The 21,666-nt window shown below is 37.1% G+C and overlaps 1 protein-coding gene across 1 annotated transcript; it reads left to right on the top strand.

Annotated features, from left to right (window-relative positions):
• The first annotated feature begins 3,505 nt into the window (after positions 1–3,505).
• Positions 3,506–21,399, top strand: LOC121731954 (E3 ubiquitin-protein ligase RNF185-like). The gene is made up of 4 exons (XM_042121666.1): positions 3,506–3,941; positions 12,718–12,856; positions 18,920–19,082; positions 20,909–21,399. Exons 1-4 carry the CDS (start codon positions 3,787–3,789, stop codon positions 21,004–21,006), a joined length of 555 nt encoding a protein of 184 aa, XP_041977600.1. The 5' UTR covers positions 3,506–3,786; the 3' UTR covers positions 21,007–21,399.
• The last annotated feature ends 267 nt before the right edge of the window (positions 21,400–21,666 follow it).

The following is a 21,666-nucleotide window of genomic DNA, read 5'->3' as shown; positions in this document are numbered from 1 at the left end:
ATTTTTCTTGAAATAATTTTGACATTTGACATAGATGATAGATCATAGAATAGACATCAAGATTTTTTATAATTTTTTTTTGCATTATAGGCTCCCGCACACAGGCGCGTTATTATCGGCCGATAATAAGTACCTATTAACCCGCACCACGACGCGATGACGGCACTATTATACCATCTCAGTCTCTCTCAGGTATGCAAGAAAATTGCGTCATTGCGATATATATGTCGCAGACAACTGGTTAAAATAGCCGTTCAATCAAACAACTAGCCGTTTGACTAAACGCCATTCAATCACACGCCTAGCTTTTTAATTGAATATTTCAGTCACTCAAAACGTTCAACACTACAGCTGATTCAAAAGCAGCCGTTTGATTGAATTAGTTTTTTCACCACCGCGACGCTAGGTGCCTTTTAGTTTACAATATGGCGTCAACTAGCCGGTGTTTTGTGATTGTATTAAGATATTAAATATACTTTACAAGTGTTATTAAAGTGGCAGAAATTATGGGGGCAGATACGAGTGAATCGAAATTTAAACAAATATTCGAGATTACGGGATTATGAAATGCATCACCAAGGTATTTATTGCAATTGTGTTCAAAATGAGTTAGAATACAATTTATTCTGCTTGTTATCATTGCGCTTGTGTACATAATAATAGCACTAAACTAATTGTCACCTTAGTTACTTTGTCATTTAACCAGTGTTAACTTCCTTGATATATATATATATATATATATATATATATATATATATATATATATATATATATATATATATATATATAATAATAACAAGGGAAACTCGTGACGCTCGGGCCCTTGCCCATACAAAAGTGCAAAAAAATTTTCGTCTTTCAGCGCTGCTACTTTCACAGTAAACTCTCTACAAGGAACACGTACATACCCTAAAGTATTATCACTTATTTTTGTTACACCCTGTATATATATATATATATATATATATATATATATATATATATATATATATATATATATATACATATATATATATAACATTATTCCTTGTTATATTTTATAATAAAACAACAAGATGAACACACACTAATTTTATTAGGATCACTTCACTGTACCAAAACACAACACAGAATGAATCTCTTGAGAAGGACTCTGCTCTCCCTCTATTTTCCCCTCTACTTCGACCACCTAAAATGGCGGTTGCTCCTGATTGGTCAAAATATTTGACCAATAGAAGAGCAGTTTCCTGTTCAAGAAAATCATTATACATATTACAAATTATAAATTAAAATATTCCAAATATCTCATAAAATATTATACATTTTAATATAAATAATAACAATATTAATCAATTTTTAGAATCATGTTAAATAGTTTATAAAGGTACCGGAAATTGACAAATATTTTAAGTGCATAATTATAATTCCTATAAAATATAATAATACTCAGTAACATTACACCAGTTAGCTAAGCGTCGTCTAGCTGTAGTGTTGAACGATGCAGTCTGTTAGTCGGCTAAACGATGAATAGCAACAAAATAAATAATAAAATGTGATTGAATGGCGTTGTTCAGTCAAAGGGCTAGCTGTTTGATTGAACGGCTATTTTAACCAGTGGCCTGCGACATATATACTTGCATTGCGGCGTTATTATCGCAGCACTCAGCAGTGTGTAACCATCAGTTTAAATAGAAGTCTTTGTGTGTAACTACATGACCATCCTAATTTACAAAATGTACTGAAAAGTGAAAACAGATATCGCAATAACGCATGCGTTATTATCGACCGATAATAACGCGCCTGTGTGCGGGAGCCTTATAAATCATAAATGTATGATCTCTGAGTGCCTGACAGACATACGAAATTAAAGTAAGTGGGTTTTAAGTTTGCGAACTTACTCAGCTCGCGTCGGTAATAGACGTACGAACTTTAAGTACGCGGGTTTTAAGTCCGCGACTCTCGGCTCGCGTCGCGTCGGTGACACACGAGTTCACTGGGTTACCATGTCGTAGACGGAGGAAGCTTTGTGTTATTTAGGAATAATATCATATTACGTTTTAAAACTAATAAGAAAAAACTAAATCGAAAAGTTTAAGTGTATACGTACGTACATATTTTTCACACAGATGAAAACCAATTTCGGTTTCGTTTCCACTTTGTATATTCCGCTAGGTATATTCACTTCATGGTACCAAGGAGATTTATAGTTTGGGCAATGAATTTTCTACGTCTACATATTGTAAGTACATCAGCAGCATCAGCTATCGATGAACACCAATAAATTAATATTTTGTTTGATAACATAAAATAAATTGAGATTTTGTTGATTATTAAAGATATAAAATTAAAAAACGTTTTATTTGACTGAGAAATGTTAGCATAATTTTTAGCATTAATTACAGTAAATTTTAACAGTAGCTTAGCAAATTTTGTATCAGTCGTATTGGCAGCACTGCCTGACGGCTCGCGGCTCGCGACTCGAAGTGCTGCCAGACGTACGAGCTACGAGTAAAATTCCAAGACGGCGAACTTACGCGGCAATCTTAAGTACGCGAACTTTAGGTGACACACAGGCACAGTATAGCAATATGACGGGACTAATATTGCTATACTGTGACACAGGCGAGTAAGGTCGTCGAGTCATAAGTCCGCGTACTTACTCGCGTGTCTGTCACCCCCAAAAACGAAAAAAATAGACTTATTTAAAAGGCCGTATACACGATCGGTTCCAACCACCAACAGAGGTCACCTTGTTTGGGTCAACAAAGTTGAATCTCTATCTACACGATCAACTCGTATATTGTCTTGGCTAGGCTGTGGAAAAGTGAACAATGGGTAGTAGTATCACCTCAAAAGACCGCAATAGCGCTGGCTTGTATATATGTATAGCTATATGTGATGAAAAAAAACGTAAATAAAGACGGTTGTAGATAAAACAGTGGTTAAAAGAAAGAAAAACATTGAGCCATTTAATCATTTTAAAAATATTGTGATCTGATGATTTTCTCAAATATTTTAGAATGGACGAAAATTCTTTCAACGAATTATTAGAAATGGTGCGACCCTTAATTACAAAACAAGACCTGTGTCTTGTTTTGTAATTAAGGGTTCATTAATTACTGTTGATGCGAAAAGCTGTGTCTGTGGAAGAACATTTAATAGCAACGTTAAGATTTTTGGCTAATGGCACTACACACCACATGCAACGCATCTGACGATCAATGTGCGACTGAGCGCCAATAAGCGTCTACACGGTTGCGTTTCAACTCAATGTTCTCTATTTGACATTGGTCGTGAGGGATGCGCTCACTACCAAGGTTATTGAAGGTTATTTGTTTGGTTAACCAAAAACAAGCGTCTACACGGTTGATTTTTGTTCCAACACTACCAAGGTGACCTCTGTTGGTGGTTGGAACCGATCGTGTATACGGCCTTTAAATACTGTTGTATTCTTGACAGGTTATAGCTTGACAATGACAAAATAGAAGTCAAAAGACAATTGACAGTTTGACAGTCTCATTGACACTCGTGAGGTCGTCGGACATGTCAAAACTCAAATTTCAGGATTAGATAGCAATTTATTTTGGAAAGTTCATTAATTTTATGTTATCGTGCGGTAATTTGGTTTAGAAGCTGTTTACAGTTATATTCCCTTGGTTAAGTTTATCGTACCATCAAATATTCGCATAAAAACATCGTAGTGCAGATTTTTTCGGACGTCATCTAATTGTGTTTTGATAAGTATTGTGAATATAAAGTGATTTGTGACGTAATAAAAGGTAATTTGCGTTAATTGATTCAATAAGAATGGCAGAAACGAGCGAGGCAAAGGCGAGCCCCTCGGCGCCTGGTGGAGATGCCGGGGGTGAGGAAGACAAGCGGGACGAACGTATGCTGGAGTGCAACATCTGCCTCGACACGGCGCGGGACGCTGTCGTCAGCATGTGCGGACACCTCTTCTGGTGAGTGTTGGCCCGCACAAACCAGTGGGACAAAGACCAAAACAGAACCTGATTTTAGACATGTAGTTGTGTCACATGATCATACATTGGCTTATTGCAGAACCTTTAACTTACTGTAGACCTGCAGTTATTGGCACTGTGCTCTTTGTATTACACTTCACTCTATAAACTACTATCAATGTCAAGCAAATTAATTAGTACTGTACGTCCAACAGTGTTTATAGACATCCCAAACAAATGTTACTTAGTCTGCTAATTAGTTGGTATGAGTTGTTGGCAAAGAATTTTCTGTACCCATTGCATGTATTAATTTGCTCTATGAGTGTCCAAACCAAAAGGCTAGTCATAAAACTTCATATTATATTTAAAAAATTATGGCATATTCCAACTAGCCTCATTTGGATAATAGATTTCCTTATTACAACTGCATGTGCAAATGTATAATTAAAACATTTGTATGTAGTTTTTCTGCAAGGAAAAAACATAATTGTCAAAATGTTACTTGTTACTTGCCTGGGTTCCCACTGATTGTCTTAAATATCAATTTATTTGAAACTATACACATAAAAACTTTGAAATAGGGATGATGACAAGGTCAAAGATTAGCAAATTTTGTTAATAAAATAAAGAAATCAAGGTAAAAAATAAGTGTTCCCAAAATTTCAGCTTGATAGCATTTGTATTTTTTTTGTTATGCGCCTTCAAAGTTGGATATTTAAGTTGATTTTTTTTTCAATTAAATTTCTTAATATTTGTATACAGTTTGTTAACTTATGCAATTAAAAGCAACTTTTGTTATGAAACCACTTTCATAAACGCAATATTTAATATACCTGTCAAACAAAGTTGTCTCCCGATGCGTACAAACTACGAAAGACTGACGTCATACTTTCGTAGCACTTTGTATGGAGCGTTTCGGGCAGGTTTTTTTTATGAGATATTTGAATTGTCATATCTTGGTGAATTTATAAGCTATCAGAGTCATTCTTTCAACGATGTTTCTATTTTTTAAGTGTCTTTCAATTACCGATAAGAAAAAAAAAATAGTCATCATGCCTATTGTTATAAATTTTCAGATAAAGACAGGTAGTTAGTGATACAATAAGAACCATTGAGGTACTATTATAGCCTGGAGAGAGCCTTATATCGGTGTATAAGCGTCAAAAGCGTGTAATATTATGTCCTACTTAGTAGGACATAACAAAGGAGTCGGTCTGCATATTTCATGTAATAAGTATTAATAAAGGTTTTTAGTGAACATTTAGTGCTAGATATTGTTGAGTTTTGTGGTTCCGCTAAATAATAAACCATAAGAATGGTCAAAGAATGCCACAAACACGTGGATTTAACATTAAATATGTAAGTTTTGAACAACGTTTTTTGGGCTTTTCAATCAGTATTTTTGTAAGCTAAAAAGATAATTTATAAGTTTATTAATCTCTTATTTGTGCTATGTAAGGCATTAGTGCTAAAAATGTCACATCAATTAATAATTTGGCTATAAAAATTGCATAGCTTTTTACTTGAACTATAGTTAATCGATATCATGAACTAATTGACTTTCTTTCCTGTATCATAATGTGCTTCGAAATAATCGACAAATAGAAATATTCCAGAAAATAAACGCACACTACTTGTATGAAAATAAGCACAAAATGGCCACGCGATGACAGGCTAAGACTACATCTATACTATAATACTTTATCTATGATAAGAACAATAATCTGCCATTTGAAACATAATATTTTAATGAATTTAAAATCATTTATTATGTACAAGGTAATAAAAATTGTACAAAATGTGTGTTTATTGAATTTAAATTATTAATGAAAATAGCTCAAGATCATAGAATGACTTTGTAACTATTTTAATGTATTATTTTATTATATTTAGCTTATTGTTTTTAAGCCAAACTACCATTTATTTTTAAATTCCTATTATTCATTAAATCTTAAATGAAGAATGTTTATTTAATCTTAAACAAAAAAAAAATAGTAATAATATACACTTTTCATGCACTTTTTCCACTTTTATACTATTATATATATTTATATTATTACTGTGAAACATGAATTTCCACCAAGAAGTTACGGTACATTCAATATCATATAAAAAAAAAATAAACAATCAACATTAAGTTTGTTGATAACTAATCTAATCAAATTCAGATGACGTATTAAATATTTTCCTTGTTGCTATCTTTTATTTTCATATATATATTACTTTAAAACAACTAGATTGTAATTGTTAGTCCCCGGTGACAATGGTGGTGTTTTTATTTAAAATCTTTTTACTTTTATTACAAAACCAGTCCAATAACTTCTTGACAATAACAGAGGTTTTAAATTACATTATTTAAATTGTGGTAACAAGCGTTTTATCCTCAAGAGAAACCTCTGCATTGGAATCAGGCTTCCACATTTCATTGTTTTGTACAGATGTTTATTATTATATTATGTAAAAGTCTGTCAGCACATTGTAGGTATTAAAACTACTATGGGACTTTGCTCTTAGTTTGAGTGTCGTCAACAAGCGTTTTTTTCTATTTTTGTTTTTATTTGTGATTTTTAGGATTAGAGGAGATTTTTTGTTCAACTGTTGATTTATCTTACGTATACTTTGTGTTGTCTATTATAATTTGTTTTTGTGGAGTAGTAAGTAAGTATTTAGTTTTTAGTCATTGTTTGTTTTTTAGGTTAGGTAGTTTTTTTAGGTTTTAAGATGGATCTGGACACAGATCCTCCTGACCCTGGTGGAGGTAACAGAAAAAGACCCAATAATGATGTTTCTGAGCCAGTGGCTAAAAAAATTAGTAGTAATGCACATTCAGTACCCTCTATTCAGCTTCACTATGTGAACCCTGAGTTTGCTGATAAAAAATTATATGGTTCCGATGATGCTGCGCCGTACATTGTACAAGTGTCAAAGCCAGAGACTGATTCCATCCTAAGTCCAATACTATTTGGCCAATTTTTGTTCAAAAACAATGTTCATAGCGTTAAAATGGACGGAATTAAGAGGATTGGACGTAATCGTATCTCCATCGAATTTGTCTCGACCATCGATGGTCTGGAAAAATATAAGAAGATTTCGGGGTTCATTAGAAAGCAATTACCAACAGTCTAATGACCCAACTGAGTGGATAGATGCATTTTCTCAAAAACTGGCACCACCGTCAGTTCCATCTTTTGACGAATGTCAGTTTTATGTATCTTCCAGTCCATCAACATCTTATTTAGATAGTCCATTTACTCAGGAGGAGTTTCAATTGGTTTTAGGTTCATTAAAGGATACTAGTCCAGGTAGTGATGGAATACCTTACTCCTTTATAGGCAACAGTGGTCCGATTACGCAAGAAGTATGCCTAAATGTTCTTAATCGTATTTTCCAATCTGAGATTCCTCCTGAGGAGTGGAGGACGCAAATAATCATACCTATACTTAAACCGGGAAAGCTTAGTAATGATCCATCTAGCTACAGACCCATTGCTTTATCTATAACTCTGGCAAAAATTTTGGAACACTTAATTAAGAATAGGTTGGAATGGTTTATAGAAAGCAAGGGCATTTTATCCAAAACACAGTTCGGTTTTCGAAAGGGCTATAGCACTATGGACAGTCTCCCCCCTTTATGATCTATACACCCATGACCTAGATTTATCTGTGTTAAGTTTTTGTGAGATCCTACAGTTTGCGGATGATTTGACAATTTACATTGCTTCCAAGGATATTACCGAATGTGCTGCCCGCCTTAACTCTGCCATTCTTTACCTTACAGAGTGGATGGATAGACACGGTCTAAGTATCTCGGTTCCCAAAAGTTCAGTGGTGGTGTTCTCCCGATCTAGAATTATACCTCAGGTTGATATACGTATTCAACAACAAGTGTTTCCGGTTAGTGATAAAGTGAAAATTTTAGGTGTCTATCTGGACTCAAGACTGACTGGCGCCTACCAGGTTGCTCATATTTCGCAGAAATGCGAAAAAAATATTAATGTTTTGCGATCTCTCAGTGGTGTATGGTGGGGTTCTCACCCTTCTACTCAGAAACTTTTGTATAATGCTCTTATCCGCAGTCACATGGATTATGGATCTTTCTTGCTGGAACCGTGTTATAAAGCTCCGTTAAAGGAGCTAGACAAAATCCAAGCCAAGTCTTTGAGGATAGTAGTGGGAGCAATGAAGTCAACACCAATCAACGCTCTTCAAGTTGAGTGTGTTGATCCTCCACTCAATATTAGACGGCAATATCTTGCAGATAGGTTCCTTTATAAAGCTTTTCAAAATTCTTCTCACCCCCTTTTAGGCAAACTACATATTCTAAATCAATTGACCTCTTCATCTAATTATTGGCTAAATAAAGATCCCCCTTGTCTTTTGGTTAGTTACCGTAAGATTACTCAAGTTCCTTGTCCAATTTTCCAGTGTAGACTTAATCCTCTCTATTCCATTCCGTATCATGCCTTAACAATCTCTCCAGACATAACTCTTGACCTCCCCATAGTTAAAGGTTCCTCACTAGCTAAGACTCAATTTAAACAGGTTATTGATTTGCACTATAGGGATTGGCTGCTTATTTTTACAGATGCATCTAAACTTTCAGTGGATGGTTGTGTTGGAGTAGCTGTCTGGATACCGAGAGTTAATGTGATCTTGAACTTTAAATTACCACCCATTACTTCAGTATTTACAGGTGAGGCACTTGCCATCTTTGAGGCACTTTCGTTTGTTGAGTCCCATGGCCTGAATAGATCACTTATTCTTTCGGATTCCAGAAGCGTTTTAGAGGGTATTTCAGCCAACCAGTTCCGCTCTAAGTCTAGATTTCCATTGATACTGAAAATAAGACAGTTACTCCTTAAGTGTCGTGTTCAAAATATTCAAGTTAAATTAGCATGGATTCCTGGTCATAGTGGAATTACTGGCAATGAGAGTGTAGACGCTTATGCCAAAGCCGCCATAACATCAGGTGCACTTAGTCATTATCAACTCTATTGCCATGACTTAATTCCAGTAGCAAAATTTCACCTTTCTAGCAATTGGAATACAGAATGGACCAGTTCAAGTACCACCAAAGGTAAACACTACTTTGATATTCAGGGTAGTGTACCTGTTAGACCATGGTTTTTTAAATACTTAAAATGTAGTAAACCAGTATGCTCGACAATTTGTCGTGCTAGGCTTGGACATTACTGTTCACCAGTGTTCCTTGCCAAAATTAGGGTTAGGGATAATTCTCTTTGTGAGTGTGGTTTAGATGAGGGGACCTTAGATCACATTTTCTTTTGTTGTCCTAGAAACCAATCATCCCTATATGACTATCTTCCCAAATCCATTCCTCGCCCTATCAATTTTAAATCGGTTTTATGTTATGTAAATACATCTTTTATCGAGATTTTGTGTACATATATTCGTGATAACAATATTAAATTTTGATGTCTTTATTAACACTTGTTTTTGTTTTAGGTAAATCAATTTGTAAATAATTATAATTCACGTAACTGTACCCTTGTTGCTTTACCAGACCTGCATTATAGAGCAAAGTCTTTCTAAACCACTCTGACATTGGCAACTCACAGAGCTAGCCATTAAAAAAGAAGAAGAACTACTATGGATAGTAAGACATAATATGCTTCTGTATTCTTCTCTTTCTTTCATTTTACTTAAATCAGGAAGTTATTGATAGTCAATCTAAGGGCATGTTAATATATTCTCAGAATGTTAATATTAATGATTTGTAAGGAGGCTCAAAACCAGCTCATACAAAGTTCAACCAGAAAAAAATATTGCTTAATTTTCATTTTATTAACCTTCGATTCTTCGATCGATTTGGTCGAATTCAAATTCGATCTTGTTTATGATACATAGTAATGTGTGATGGTTATTATGTAGTGTATATAGACGCCTCCGTGGTCTAGTGGTATAGAGCGCGGCTCTTGACTCGGAGGTCGTGGGTTCGATTCCCGCGTTGGAAACATGTTATTTCCAAGTTTGGTTAGGACAATGCAGGCTGATCACCTGATTGTCTGACAAGTAAGATGATCCATGCGTCGGATGGGCATGTAAAAAGTCGGTCCTGCGCCTGATCTCTCGCCAGTCGTGTCGGTCGTCCGTCCCACTGGGTTATGAGAGTAAAGGAATAGAGAGTGCTCTTGTGTACTGCGCACACACTTGGTCACTATAAAAGTTACTCCTGCGTAGCTGGCCTGGTTTCAATGAAACCGGCCACCGTCACCGAAACCGGTGTGGGAGCTATTATTATTATTAGTGTATATATATAAAGGTTTCCTTTGAAAATTATGTGTTTAAAAAGTATGTTTCAACTTGAATCACATAAAAATGTTTTTTAAAATGTAACCATTTAATTTTATTTGTAACTTATTTTTTGTGGTGTTTTTCATTTTAAATGATGTATTAATAAAATCATATCTTGTGCCAATGTCAAGATTGTAGGACAATATTTAACAAATATGAACTAAATGAAAAGCCATTAATAATATATATATAGCCATAAAAGAAGAAGAAGAATGAAACATTTACTACATATTATAATAATTATGCACATATACATTGTATATCTGTCATTACATTGACCTCAAAGTCTGTCAGTCCTCACCACAGATTACTAGTATATATTTGGTCCTCACAGTGTACGAGCTCCACTGGGGTTAGGATTGCCAGGCTATTTGATAGCCTGCCCGGCCAAAATTAAAGGGATCCCGACTTTTGTAGTGCTTTAAATCTATAATTTTGTATGAAAATACTACAAATTTTAGACGGCTTAGTGGAAAATTTTAGGTGTAAGCCTAATAAGATGTAAAATTGTATCTTGAAGATGATAAACTGTTTTAATAAAACAGAAAATTGTACACGCGTTGCCCAACGCGCAACGTATTGTCATACCGTACTGAGAGTTCGGATTCTAGGTACTAGATAGCAGGTGTTCCGACTTTTTTGTACAAATGTCCGACTAAGCTGACTGATTTGTTCGGCTTCTTGTTTTAACGACCTGGCAACCCTAGCTGGGGTTGCCACTTGCCAGGTCGCTAAACCAAATATTCACATTTGGGTATTCACCTTTGGACGATGAGACATAGTCTCTGCGTCATAGAAAGTTTTTGTTTACCTATACTTTAATTATGTAGGTCCCAAAGAGGTGAATGCAAACATGTGTCACACCACAGTGAGCTGTAGTCTTCACATTTGAATTATTTATTGAAAGTTGTGTTTAGCGCCACTCACAGCGCATACGTCGCGGCTGGATCTTGGTTCACTTTTAAATACATATATGATAATAAAAGTGTCTGTCTGTCTGTCAAAAAAGGAAGTAATTAAAAAGTGGCAACATCGTAGTGTCATCACTTTTTTCTTAGATTGATTTGAAAGGGATGACACTACGATGTTGCCACTTTTTAATTTCTTCACTTTTTTGACAGACTTTATATTATGCTAGTCATTAGTGTATATTCTGTCACCTCTTCAGGCTTCAGCCCCGATTCCCGAAACATCATGACGATCTTATGCACGTACGAAGTCGCTGGAATTTTTTTTTATTGCATTAAATCAATGTTAATAGAATTATATTTTCACATCCATACTATGTTGTTGTTTACGTGTCTTATCAACCTTATACATAGATATCAACATTGCTATTAGTTGTAGTTGTTTTACATTTTATTTTTAAGGCTTGATCTATGTTACATCTTTAAACCCTGATCAACATCCATTACGAGATGAAGTTTAAGTTCTTAAAACTTTAGGCTGTTATATTAAGTGTCCTCAAAACTATTATAAGTGTAAAGTAAATTAGATATTTCACAGATAAATTAGTCCACAAAAATAGCTTATAATCCTTTCCGTGGTCTACTTCTTATGTGTACCAAATAACAGAAAAATTGCTCCAGTAGTTCGTGAGATAAGCCCTTTCAAATAATTTCCCCCGTTTTTTCCACATTTTCCTCTATTTCTTCGCTCCTATTAGTCGTAGCGTGATAAAATATAACCTATAGCCTCTCTCAATGAATGAACTATTTAACACTGAAAGAATTTTTCAAATCGGACCAGTAGTTCCTGAGATTAGCGCGTTCAAATAAGCCCTTTCAAATAATTTTCTCCCGTCTTTTCAACATTTTCTTCTATTTCTTCGCTCCTATTAGTTGTAGTATGATAAAATATAGCCTTTCTCGATAAATGGACTATCTAACACTGAAATAATTTTTTAATCGGACCAGAAGTTCCTGAGATTAGCGCGTTCAAATAAGCCCTTTCAAATAATTTCTTCCTGTTTTTTCAACATGTCCTCTATTTCTTAGCTCCTATTAGTCGTGGCGTGATAAAATATAGCCTATGGCCGGCCTTTCTCAATAAATGGACTATCTAACACTGAAATAATTTTTCAAATCCGACCAGTAGTTCCTGAGATTAGGGGGTTCAAATAAGTTCAAAATATCCTTAAACCTCAGAACAGATTTTGTTAAACTTTCGTATGGAGATACTTTGAGCTCCAGAAAATAACAGTCGACAGTATTTAGAAATTAAATCAGTAAAGTTTAAGATTTCCGTTTTGTCTCTTGAATTTCTGCTGAAGCGTGAAGCGATGTTGCGGACAACTTGCATACCGAAGAGTTTGACAGATAATGCATGGGGCTTATGTCAAGATTTTGAATTATTTACATTTAAGTAATTAATGTTCCACTTTGAGTGCGGCTGTAATTCTTCCAAAATACCCAGATAATTTAAATTAATTGCAATTAATTTTATAATCGTAATTTCCACAGCTGGCCATGCCTTCATCAGTGGCTGGAGACGCGGCCGAGTCGCCAGGTGTGTCCGGTCTGCAAGGCCGCCATCAGCCGAGAGAAGGTCATCCCCCTGTACGGCAGGGGAAACACAAAACAAGAGGATCCTAGAACAAAGGTGAGCTAAGACTAGGGCCCTGATTCACAATCCATAACTCGAGTCGGATTCCGAAACTTCACCGCGTGACATCCAATAAACGCTTACCGCGCTACGCATTGACCAATAATAATAATAATAATATCTATGGACGCTTCACACCACGTCAGTCTGGCCCCGTGCTATTAGTACCTGAAGGACTTGTGTTACAGGTACCAGACAACGGAAATATATTTAATACTTTTATACTATACGTATATTTAAGATTTTTATTATATCATACACATATTTAATACACATCCAGACCCGGGAACATTGAAAAACTTTTTGTTCCGTCGGCGGGATTCGAACCCGCGACCCCCGGCTTGAGCTGCCACACACTCAACCAATTGAGCCACAGAGGTCGTCAATGACCGCACGGTAAAGTTTCCGAATCCGTGTCGAAACTCGAACAGAGGGGTTAGTGCGAGTTTTATTCGATCATACGCATCGAGCACGTAAACGCGAATTTATATGTGATCAAAGCAGCACCATCTACTGGCTAACGTGGATACTGCTTTTATCCCATATAAATTCGCGTTTACGCGCTCGATGCGTATGATCGAATAAAACTCGCACTAACCCCTCAGGAATCGTGAATTGCATGAATCGCACTGCTAGCCCACTAGCTCATAGGGTTGTCTAAATATTATAATACGGTACCTTAGCGAAGAATGAAGAGGGTAACATAATCTACAATAAACTACTACGGATGTTCAGTCTGTATACAGTGTACCACAGTCTACAGCTACGCCTTGAAACTGCTGAAACAATCCATACTAATATTATAAATGCGAAAGTGTGTCTGTCTGTCGGTCTGTTACCTCTTCACGATCAAACCGCTGAACCGATTTAGTGGAATTTGCTATGAGATACTTTGAGTCACGGGAAAGGACATAGGATACTACACCACCCTTTACTAAGCAAACACAAGGTCTGCTTCTCTTAGGGCTTACTTCACCAATTACATATTAAGTGCCGGATGGGCTATCCACAACTTATCTGATAGATTCCCCATACTCTATCTGTCAGATAAGTTGTGGATAGCCTATCCGGAACTTATCAGGAAGTGGTAAAGCAGGCCCTAAGTCTTGTATATTGGAAAAGTCACATGACAAATAAGGAAAACGAACCTTTAGGTTGGGTTGCACCAGAGGCGTGGTTAAAGTTAAATTCTGGTTATATTTATTTATGGTTATAGTTAAGGCAAATTTAACTTTAACCTTAACTTTGACCTGAGAAATTGACAGATGACAGCTGGTCCAACAAGGTTATAAATGAACGTGGGCGGGGGCGCTGCTGGTAAAGGAGAACTGTCAAAAATTGCGTTTTATGTATGATGACAGCGTTAGTTCCTTTTTGGCCACGTGCATTTAAAACCTTGTCGAGATCTATGGTTATGGTTAAATATGGCGTCTTGATGGCGTCCATTTTTAACTTTAACCAAAGATTTGACATTTTGCATTGTAGTTAAAGTTACAGGTATAGTTAAAGTTAGTTGGTGCAACCCAACCTTAGTAAAGGAAAAAGATAAAAGAATGTTGTATTTTAATAATTATTTAAAACGATTTTGCGGTTAGAGTAGGTACTAAAGCGGGGTCGTTGACTCCTAGTTTTAGACGTTGTAAGTCAATGTGTTTGTGACCTATGTAGGTGGGTTTGTCTGAAATTATTAGGTATTTTTAATGTTAGACTTTGGGCTTTTCAGACTTAACTTGGGGTAAATGATTCATTAAACAAAACTTTCAAATATTATACAACGAATAAATGTGTTGACTTGGACACACAAACGCAGCTTAGCACGTTTTAGGTTCACTCAGTTCAAAACCTAAGTTATGGCCGCGCATAACTTTAAGATCGTTCGACGAAACTTGAGGGCGCAATAGGCGCATGTATATGTTAAATGTATATAATATCTAATATCAACCAATAACGTGTTAGCGTCTGATCGCGATCTACCAATAACGATCCGTCTGAGCACTGATCTCCCAATAGGGTGTTACGTCCCGCTCACAAGGGGTGAGTGGGGTGGGAGTGGGACACTCTATTTCTACTCATCCTATTTTTTTGTCTAAAACGGTATTTTAGACTGTAATTTCCATAATGAGTGTACAAATAATTACCTACGGGAATGTTTCGTTTTGTTGTATGTTCGGATAGGACCACGTCATATGAGGCGAGCGTCACCAGCCACTTATTATTAATGCGGCAAACGACATTGTACAGTAATCGATAGGTTTATAAACGAGAGGACTAATGACCTGTAGTGCTAGCACGGCGACCAGCGGAAATGCGAAAGTATGGACAAACTGTGGAAATAAACCTAAGGTGGCGTTCCGATCTTTTTTCGTTCCGAAAAATTTAATTAAAATGCCACTTTATGACACACTATAGTATATGTCATAATGTAGGATATTATTTGAATTTTTAGAACTATAGTCTGTCATAAAGTGGCTTTTTAATTGAATTATTCGGAACTAAAAAAGATCGGAACGGCACCTTAAGTTCATCTCCACAGTTTGTGACTATAGTCTGTCATAAAGTGGCATTTTAATTGAATTTTTCGGAACGAAAAAAGATCGGAACGGCACCTTAGGTTTATTTCCACAGTTTGTCCATACTTTCGCATTTCCGCTGGTCGCCGTGCTAGCACTACTGATGGTAGGCGAATATCGCCGCCGATGGACGTTTCTCGGCGTTTACCCCGAAATCGCACCAGTTACGCATTTATTTTTATACTACCCGAGTGTGTGAGCAATACACAGGAACATATTCTGCACTGCCGTTATTTCAGGGTAATATAACAAAACACGATGGACGCAAAAACTATTTGATATTCCTTGCCGATACTTGAATTTTTGCCAGAAATTCTGGTGATTAGTCTATATAATATTTTCCTGAGCAAATGACACATTTTATGCGCTATATTATAATAATTTACAAAGTAGATACCTATTATTATAGTTCATGTCCGCATTTCCAATCTCTCTGCAAAAAATATAGAAAGACAGACAAATTAACACACTTTCTCGTTATTTATGTTCAAAATTGGTAGGAAACCTGTTGGATTGCTCCTAGAACTGACGCCAGTAACCCACTGACCAAAAACGGGGCTAATATTGGATATGGATACCTACGTATATTTAATTTTTATTGTATTATTGTATACTTGGAAATGGAAGAATTACTTATGGCCTGTTTCACCACTTCCTGATAAGGCTATCCACCAATTAACTTGAAAGATCAAGTATGGAGAATCTGTCAAAAAAGTTGTGAATAGTTTATTAGGCACTTTATCAGAAAGTGGTGAAACAGGCCCTTAGTCTTCCCTTTGTCGCTGAAAAATGTAGGGTATTATTAAGGTAACGCTTAGGTCACAAATCACAATAGTTAGACGAAATTACCTACTTAATAATGTTAGAATTTAATTATTAATAAACTAGATGACGCCTACGCCAAAATTCGTTTATCTCGCGGGAACCGTACATTTTTCCGGGATAAAAAGTATCCTATGTCCTTCCCCGGGACTCGACGTATCTCCATACCTCGTACTATTATCTATTCTGTGTCCATACCAAATTTCAGCAAACCCCTGAACCATCAGCGGTTTGGCCGTGAAGAGGTAACAGATAGACAGACAGACACACTTTCGCATTTATAATATTAGAATGGATGAATTTTATAAATAAAAAAGTTAAAAATTAAGTTCATAATGTTATTTGTACAGTCAATGAAATATTTAGGTTATGTTTCACCACTTCCTGATAAGTGACGAATAGGCTATCCACCAATTATCTTGACGGATCAAGTATGGAGAATCTGTCAAAAAAGTTGTGTATAGCCTATTCGGCACTTTATCAGAAAGTGGTGAAACAGGCCCTTAATGTTATAAGAATATTCCGTGGTGCAATGACACGCAATCATTAAATTAACAAATCAATGAAATTGCAGAAAGACCGACGCGATGATGCAAAAACCATGAAAGAAATGTAGACGTGGAGCGCTTTGTTCATTAAGACACCGCGACACGGTGGTGCTAAATAGGACAGATTGCTGCAATGTGGCAAAGGCAGCACAGCCTATACAGTAAGGGCTCCCACACATAACTGCGAATTCGCATCGCATCGCAAATATCTGCGACAAAACTCATACTAAAAATGACATTACCATGCGATTGTGTGGGAGCCCTAAATGGCAAAAGTCGTTCGAGTTTTGCCAACGTTTCTGCTTATATTCTGCAACATGTCCGATTTTGGTCGAATTTTTACTGTATTTTTTTTATAAAATAAGGGACCAAACGAGCAAACAGGTCACCTGATGGAAAGCATCTTCAGTCACCCATGGACGCTCTCAGCAGTCGCAGCATCAGAAGAGCTGCAGGTGCGTTGCCGGCCTTTTAAGAGGGAATAGGGTAAAAGGGGAGGGAAGGGAAAGGAATAGGGGAGGATAGGGAAGGGAATAGGGTAGGGGATTGGGCCTCCGGTAAACTCATTCACTCGGCGAAACACAGCGCAAGTGCTGTTTCACGCCGGATTTCTGTGAGAACGTGGTATGTGCTAGTAGCGCCCTCTGCTCCGATGTGCGTAATTTTAATTCCCTATTCTCATGTTTTATGCAGTATGTATGTACGTTTGTATAATTGTTTGGCACGCTCTATAGCCGGCTTAATGGATTTAGGCTGGAGAGGCTAGGTTAGGTTCTATTTTAGGAGTGTTCCATTTTTCTCGATCCAGCGCCACCGTTGTCCAGCCCGGCTGGTATGCCATTTTTTCCTTGGCCGGCGGTTGCAAAAGTAACTTTACTTGCTGTTTTTTTTTTTTTTTTTGCGATGTAACACTGTAACCTATAGGTTATGGTCGCAATAAAGGCCACAGACTCTCGATTTCTTTTTAAAAGGCAAAAACGAGTCAAAACTGGTACACCGCCAAACTTGTTCCGAAGTACCGTATGTGCCACTTACCATTTCGGACTTATTTTCCCTTTCACAGGACCTTAATGCTAATGAATTAAGGATCATTATTCTAAAAACAACTGAACGGACACAGCAAAGCAAATGTTTATATTCGTTAATAGTTGAATTAATATTTGTTTAAAAAAATATACTTCAGACCTTGCTCTCGACATCGCTCCGTATTTAGACGCAAAAAAATAGCCAAACAGTGGAAATTTATTTTAGAAGTCGGTGGACTTAGATGCCCCCTGTGACCCCCCCCCCCTTCGCACCGCGCCTGAGTTAAAATTAGTGTTTTTTGTTCCAAACTTCTAACGCCTTAACCGATTGTGAATAAGGTGTCACTAGATTTCGTAACAATGTTTTGGATAATATTAGCTATACAGCTACTTGAAAGCTATTTAGTTCTTAAGAGGGAACGCGGGTGCAGTAGAATTTAAACGAAGAAAATATTGCCATCACGCTTCATTCTGCACCGGCACGTGTATTGTGATAGAGACAGATACAGTAAATCGAGGTAACGTAATCCTCTGATTCCTCCTTCAAAATAGAGCCTATCTAATTATTATTCTTTAAATATCTTCCTGCCTATTAAATATATGCCTATAATAATCCCAAATAAACATATTTTTATACTTACTTCAATTAAGTACACATATTTATTTTGTGGAAATTAAGGTAGAAGCTAGTCTTTTTTTTATAAAATAAGGGGACAAACGAGCAAACGGGTCGTCTGATGGAAAGCAACTACTGTTGTCCATGGATACTCGCAATATTAAAATTGCTATAGATGCGTTGCCGGCTTTTTAAAAGATTATTCGCTCTCTTCTTGAAGGTTTGCAGGTCGTATTAGTCCAGAAATACTGCTGGTGACAGTTCGTTTCAGAGTTTTAGCCCGGGCGCGCACTAGCGGCCAAGCCGCGGCGGCCATCGAGATAGACGACGCGCACCTGGCCGCAACGCGACCTGCGGCCACACGATACTTTCGATGGCCGCCGCGGCCTGGCCGCTAGTGCGCGCCCGGGCATACAGTTTACACGTGGAACAACATAATTTCCCCAGTCGGCTTACATTTTAATCTTTTCACCAATCAGGTACCACCGCGGCCGGCCGGTCAGCGCACGGAGCCGGAGAGCGGGGGCGGATTCCCGGGCTTCGGCTTCGGCGAGGGCTTCCACATGTCATTCGGCATCGGCGCCTTCCCCTTCGGCGTCTTCACATCCACCTTCAACTTTGGCGACCCACGGCCTAGCGCAGGTAATTGTTACAGCCATCTCTAATTATCATAAATCTATATATATATATATTAAACTCAAAGGTGACTGACTGATTGACATAGTGATCTATCAACGCACAGCCCAAACCACAGGACGGAGTGGGCTGAAATTTGGCATGCAGTTAGATGTTATGACGTAGGCATCCGCTAAGAAAGGATTTTGATAAATTCCAACCCCAAGGGGTTCAAATAGGGGGTGAAAGTTTGTACATAATAATACTTCTTAACGCGAGCGAAGCCGCGGGCAAAAGCTCGTATTATTATAGTCTGATTAAGGTCCAATAAGGTCCAATAAGTCAGTCTCTTTTTTTATGAAATAAGGGGGCAAACGAGCAAACGGGTCACCTGATGGAAAGCAACTTCCGTCGCCCATGGACACTCGCAGCATCAGAAGAGCTGCAAGTGCGTTGCCGGCCTTTTAAGAGGGAATAGGGTAATAGGGGAGGGTAAAGAAGGGAATAGAGTAGGGGATTGGGGCTCCGGTAAACTCACTCACTCGGCGAAACACAGCGCAAGCGCTGTTTCACGCCGGTTTTCTGTGAGAACGTGGTATTTCTCCGGTCGAGCCGGCCCATTCGTGCCGAAGCATGGCTCTCCCACGTATAAAAGTCTGATAAAAGTCATCAACGACTTTTAAAGTTATTGCTCAAATTAGTATCACGCTACCTCTTTCGTTTTTCATATGAATAAAAGAGAAGACGTGACATTTGGAAGCTTAAATCACTCTCCTCTGTTGGCAATATTAGAATCACTGTTTTTATAGAGGTCTTTTTCATTAATTATTCTGTGTTATAAAAGTTCACCAATCGTGTTATGCTATGGGTAATTCAAAGATAAAGACATGATGAATACTGACAATGAACTTTAATTACTTAGCTTTAGTCATTGTTGAGAAAAGTCGATATCGCTGCAGCCAAATTATCAAGGCGTCACCGTAAAAGCAAATCCTTAAGTATAATGGGGTTTTGTAGAGGGTTATAGATCTCAACATTCATTCATTATTCTGTACGAACGATAAGAGAACATAATATACTAGACTAGATTATTTTTAGGAACCTTAAACCTCATTCATTAAGCAGCATCTAGGACAATAATAATATTTATATTATGTTTATACATTTAAAATTTGGCGACCGGTGTCATTATTTATTATAATATTATCTATCTACTTCAGCTACATGATATAAACTAGAGCTGAGAAAACTTTTTATAAAACTATAAATCATATTTATTTTATACTACAATAAATAATTATTAATTACTCATTGACATAAGTTTTATTATGGATAATGGAATTAAAAGATTGTAATAATTTATATTAAGAGTACACGTTGTTAATTATTAACAAGTTCTAGGTTAATTATTAATGCAAGCCAATTATTTTTCTCGATGCCCACACGAGAGAGAGTTTAACTATGGCTATTTATAAATGTTATGGGTTTCAGAAGCCCAATATAAATTATTTTATTTTATATTTTTATAAATACATAGGTAATTGGTCGTTTGTTGTAAAATTTTGAATGCGGTCTTGTTCTAAATCGTCTAAAGAACTTAACTGCAATCTGCATTCATAACTCAATACGTATTTTTTTTGTGAGCTAGTACACGAATGCTTAACAGCGTCCAATTATAATAAATCGTTATCGCACTCATTAGACAGGGTGTAACAAAATTAAGTGATCATCAAAAAAGTTGCTCTTTCAGCGCCTTTTTTTTAAGGGACACATACACATCCTAAAGTATTATCACTTAAGTTTTGTTACACATTTTTCCCATAATAAACTAAACTACACAATGTTAATTCCAGCGCCGCGCGGCACGGCGCAGTACGAGGAGGAGCAGTTCCTGTCGAAGATATTCCTGTGGGTGGCCATCCTGTTCGTGCTGTGGCTCATCTTCGCGTGACCGGCCGGGTTGGTGGGCTGGCGGGCGCTGTGTGCGGACTGCTCGCGAGACTAGTTGACCACCGTGTTGGGTAGTCGACCGACGTGCGGACTGCTCGCTTGTTGACCAACATATTGAGTAGTCGACCGACTCGTTGACTGATTGAGGTTGATGTACCATCCAGGAAATTGATTCCTAGGCAGTTGACAGACCTTATTTGGTCGGATCATGTCAATTCAATCACCGAAACTCTAAATCACTAGGTTTGTTAACATCGAAGATAAAGGGGGTGAGAAATAGCCGCGAACCGCTTCGAGAAAAGTATGGTACGGCCATGCCTTTGCTCCATCCTAAAAAGCTTGGATGGGGCACTGCCGTGCCCCCAGAATATTATGTTAATTGTGGCTGCATTTGACATAACTCGACCAAATTACTTAGGTCCGCCATCTGCCAAGGAATCTATTTCTCTGATAGTATATTGTAGGGTTGTTCAGTTAATTTGCATTGCTTGGCAAACTCGGATACTCCCATGGTTCAGCCGACCAGGGTAATTTAGAAAGAAAAGTGTAGTCGATAATTTCGAAAGCGATATCAGACGTTAAAAAATTGTATGGGATTTGTCGTAAGCATCTCCATGTTACTGAGCGATGCATTATGTCCAATTACATACATTTTTTTATT

The sequence above is a fragment of the Aricia agestis genome, chromosome 11, assembly GCF_905147365.1.
Source record: "Aricia agestis chromosome 11, ilAriAges1.1, whole genome shotgun sequence".
In the NCBI taxonomy this organism is placed as follows: Eukaryota; Metazoa; Arthropoda; class Insecta; order Lepidoptera; family Lycaenidae; genus Aricia; species Aricia agestis.
This window is presented reverse-complemented; position numbering and strand designations above follow the sequence as displayed.

Bases quoted from the DNA above. Each gene is read 5' to 3' on its own strand.
- LOC121731954 (XM_042121666.1), top strand. From the start codon at position 3,787: ATGGCAGAAACGAGCGAGGCAAAGGCGAGCCCCTCGGCGCCTGGTGGA. The intron at 3,942-12,717 runs GTGAGTGTTGGC...TAATTTCCACAG, and splicing joins ATGTGCGGACACCTCTTCTG to CTGGCCATGCCTTCATCAGT. The intron at 19,083-20,908 runs GTAATTGTTACA...TGTTAATTCCAG, and splicing joins CGACCCACGGCCTAGCGCAG to CGCCGCGCGGCACGGCGCAG.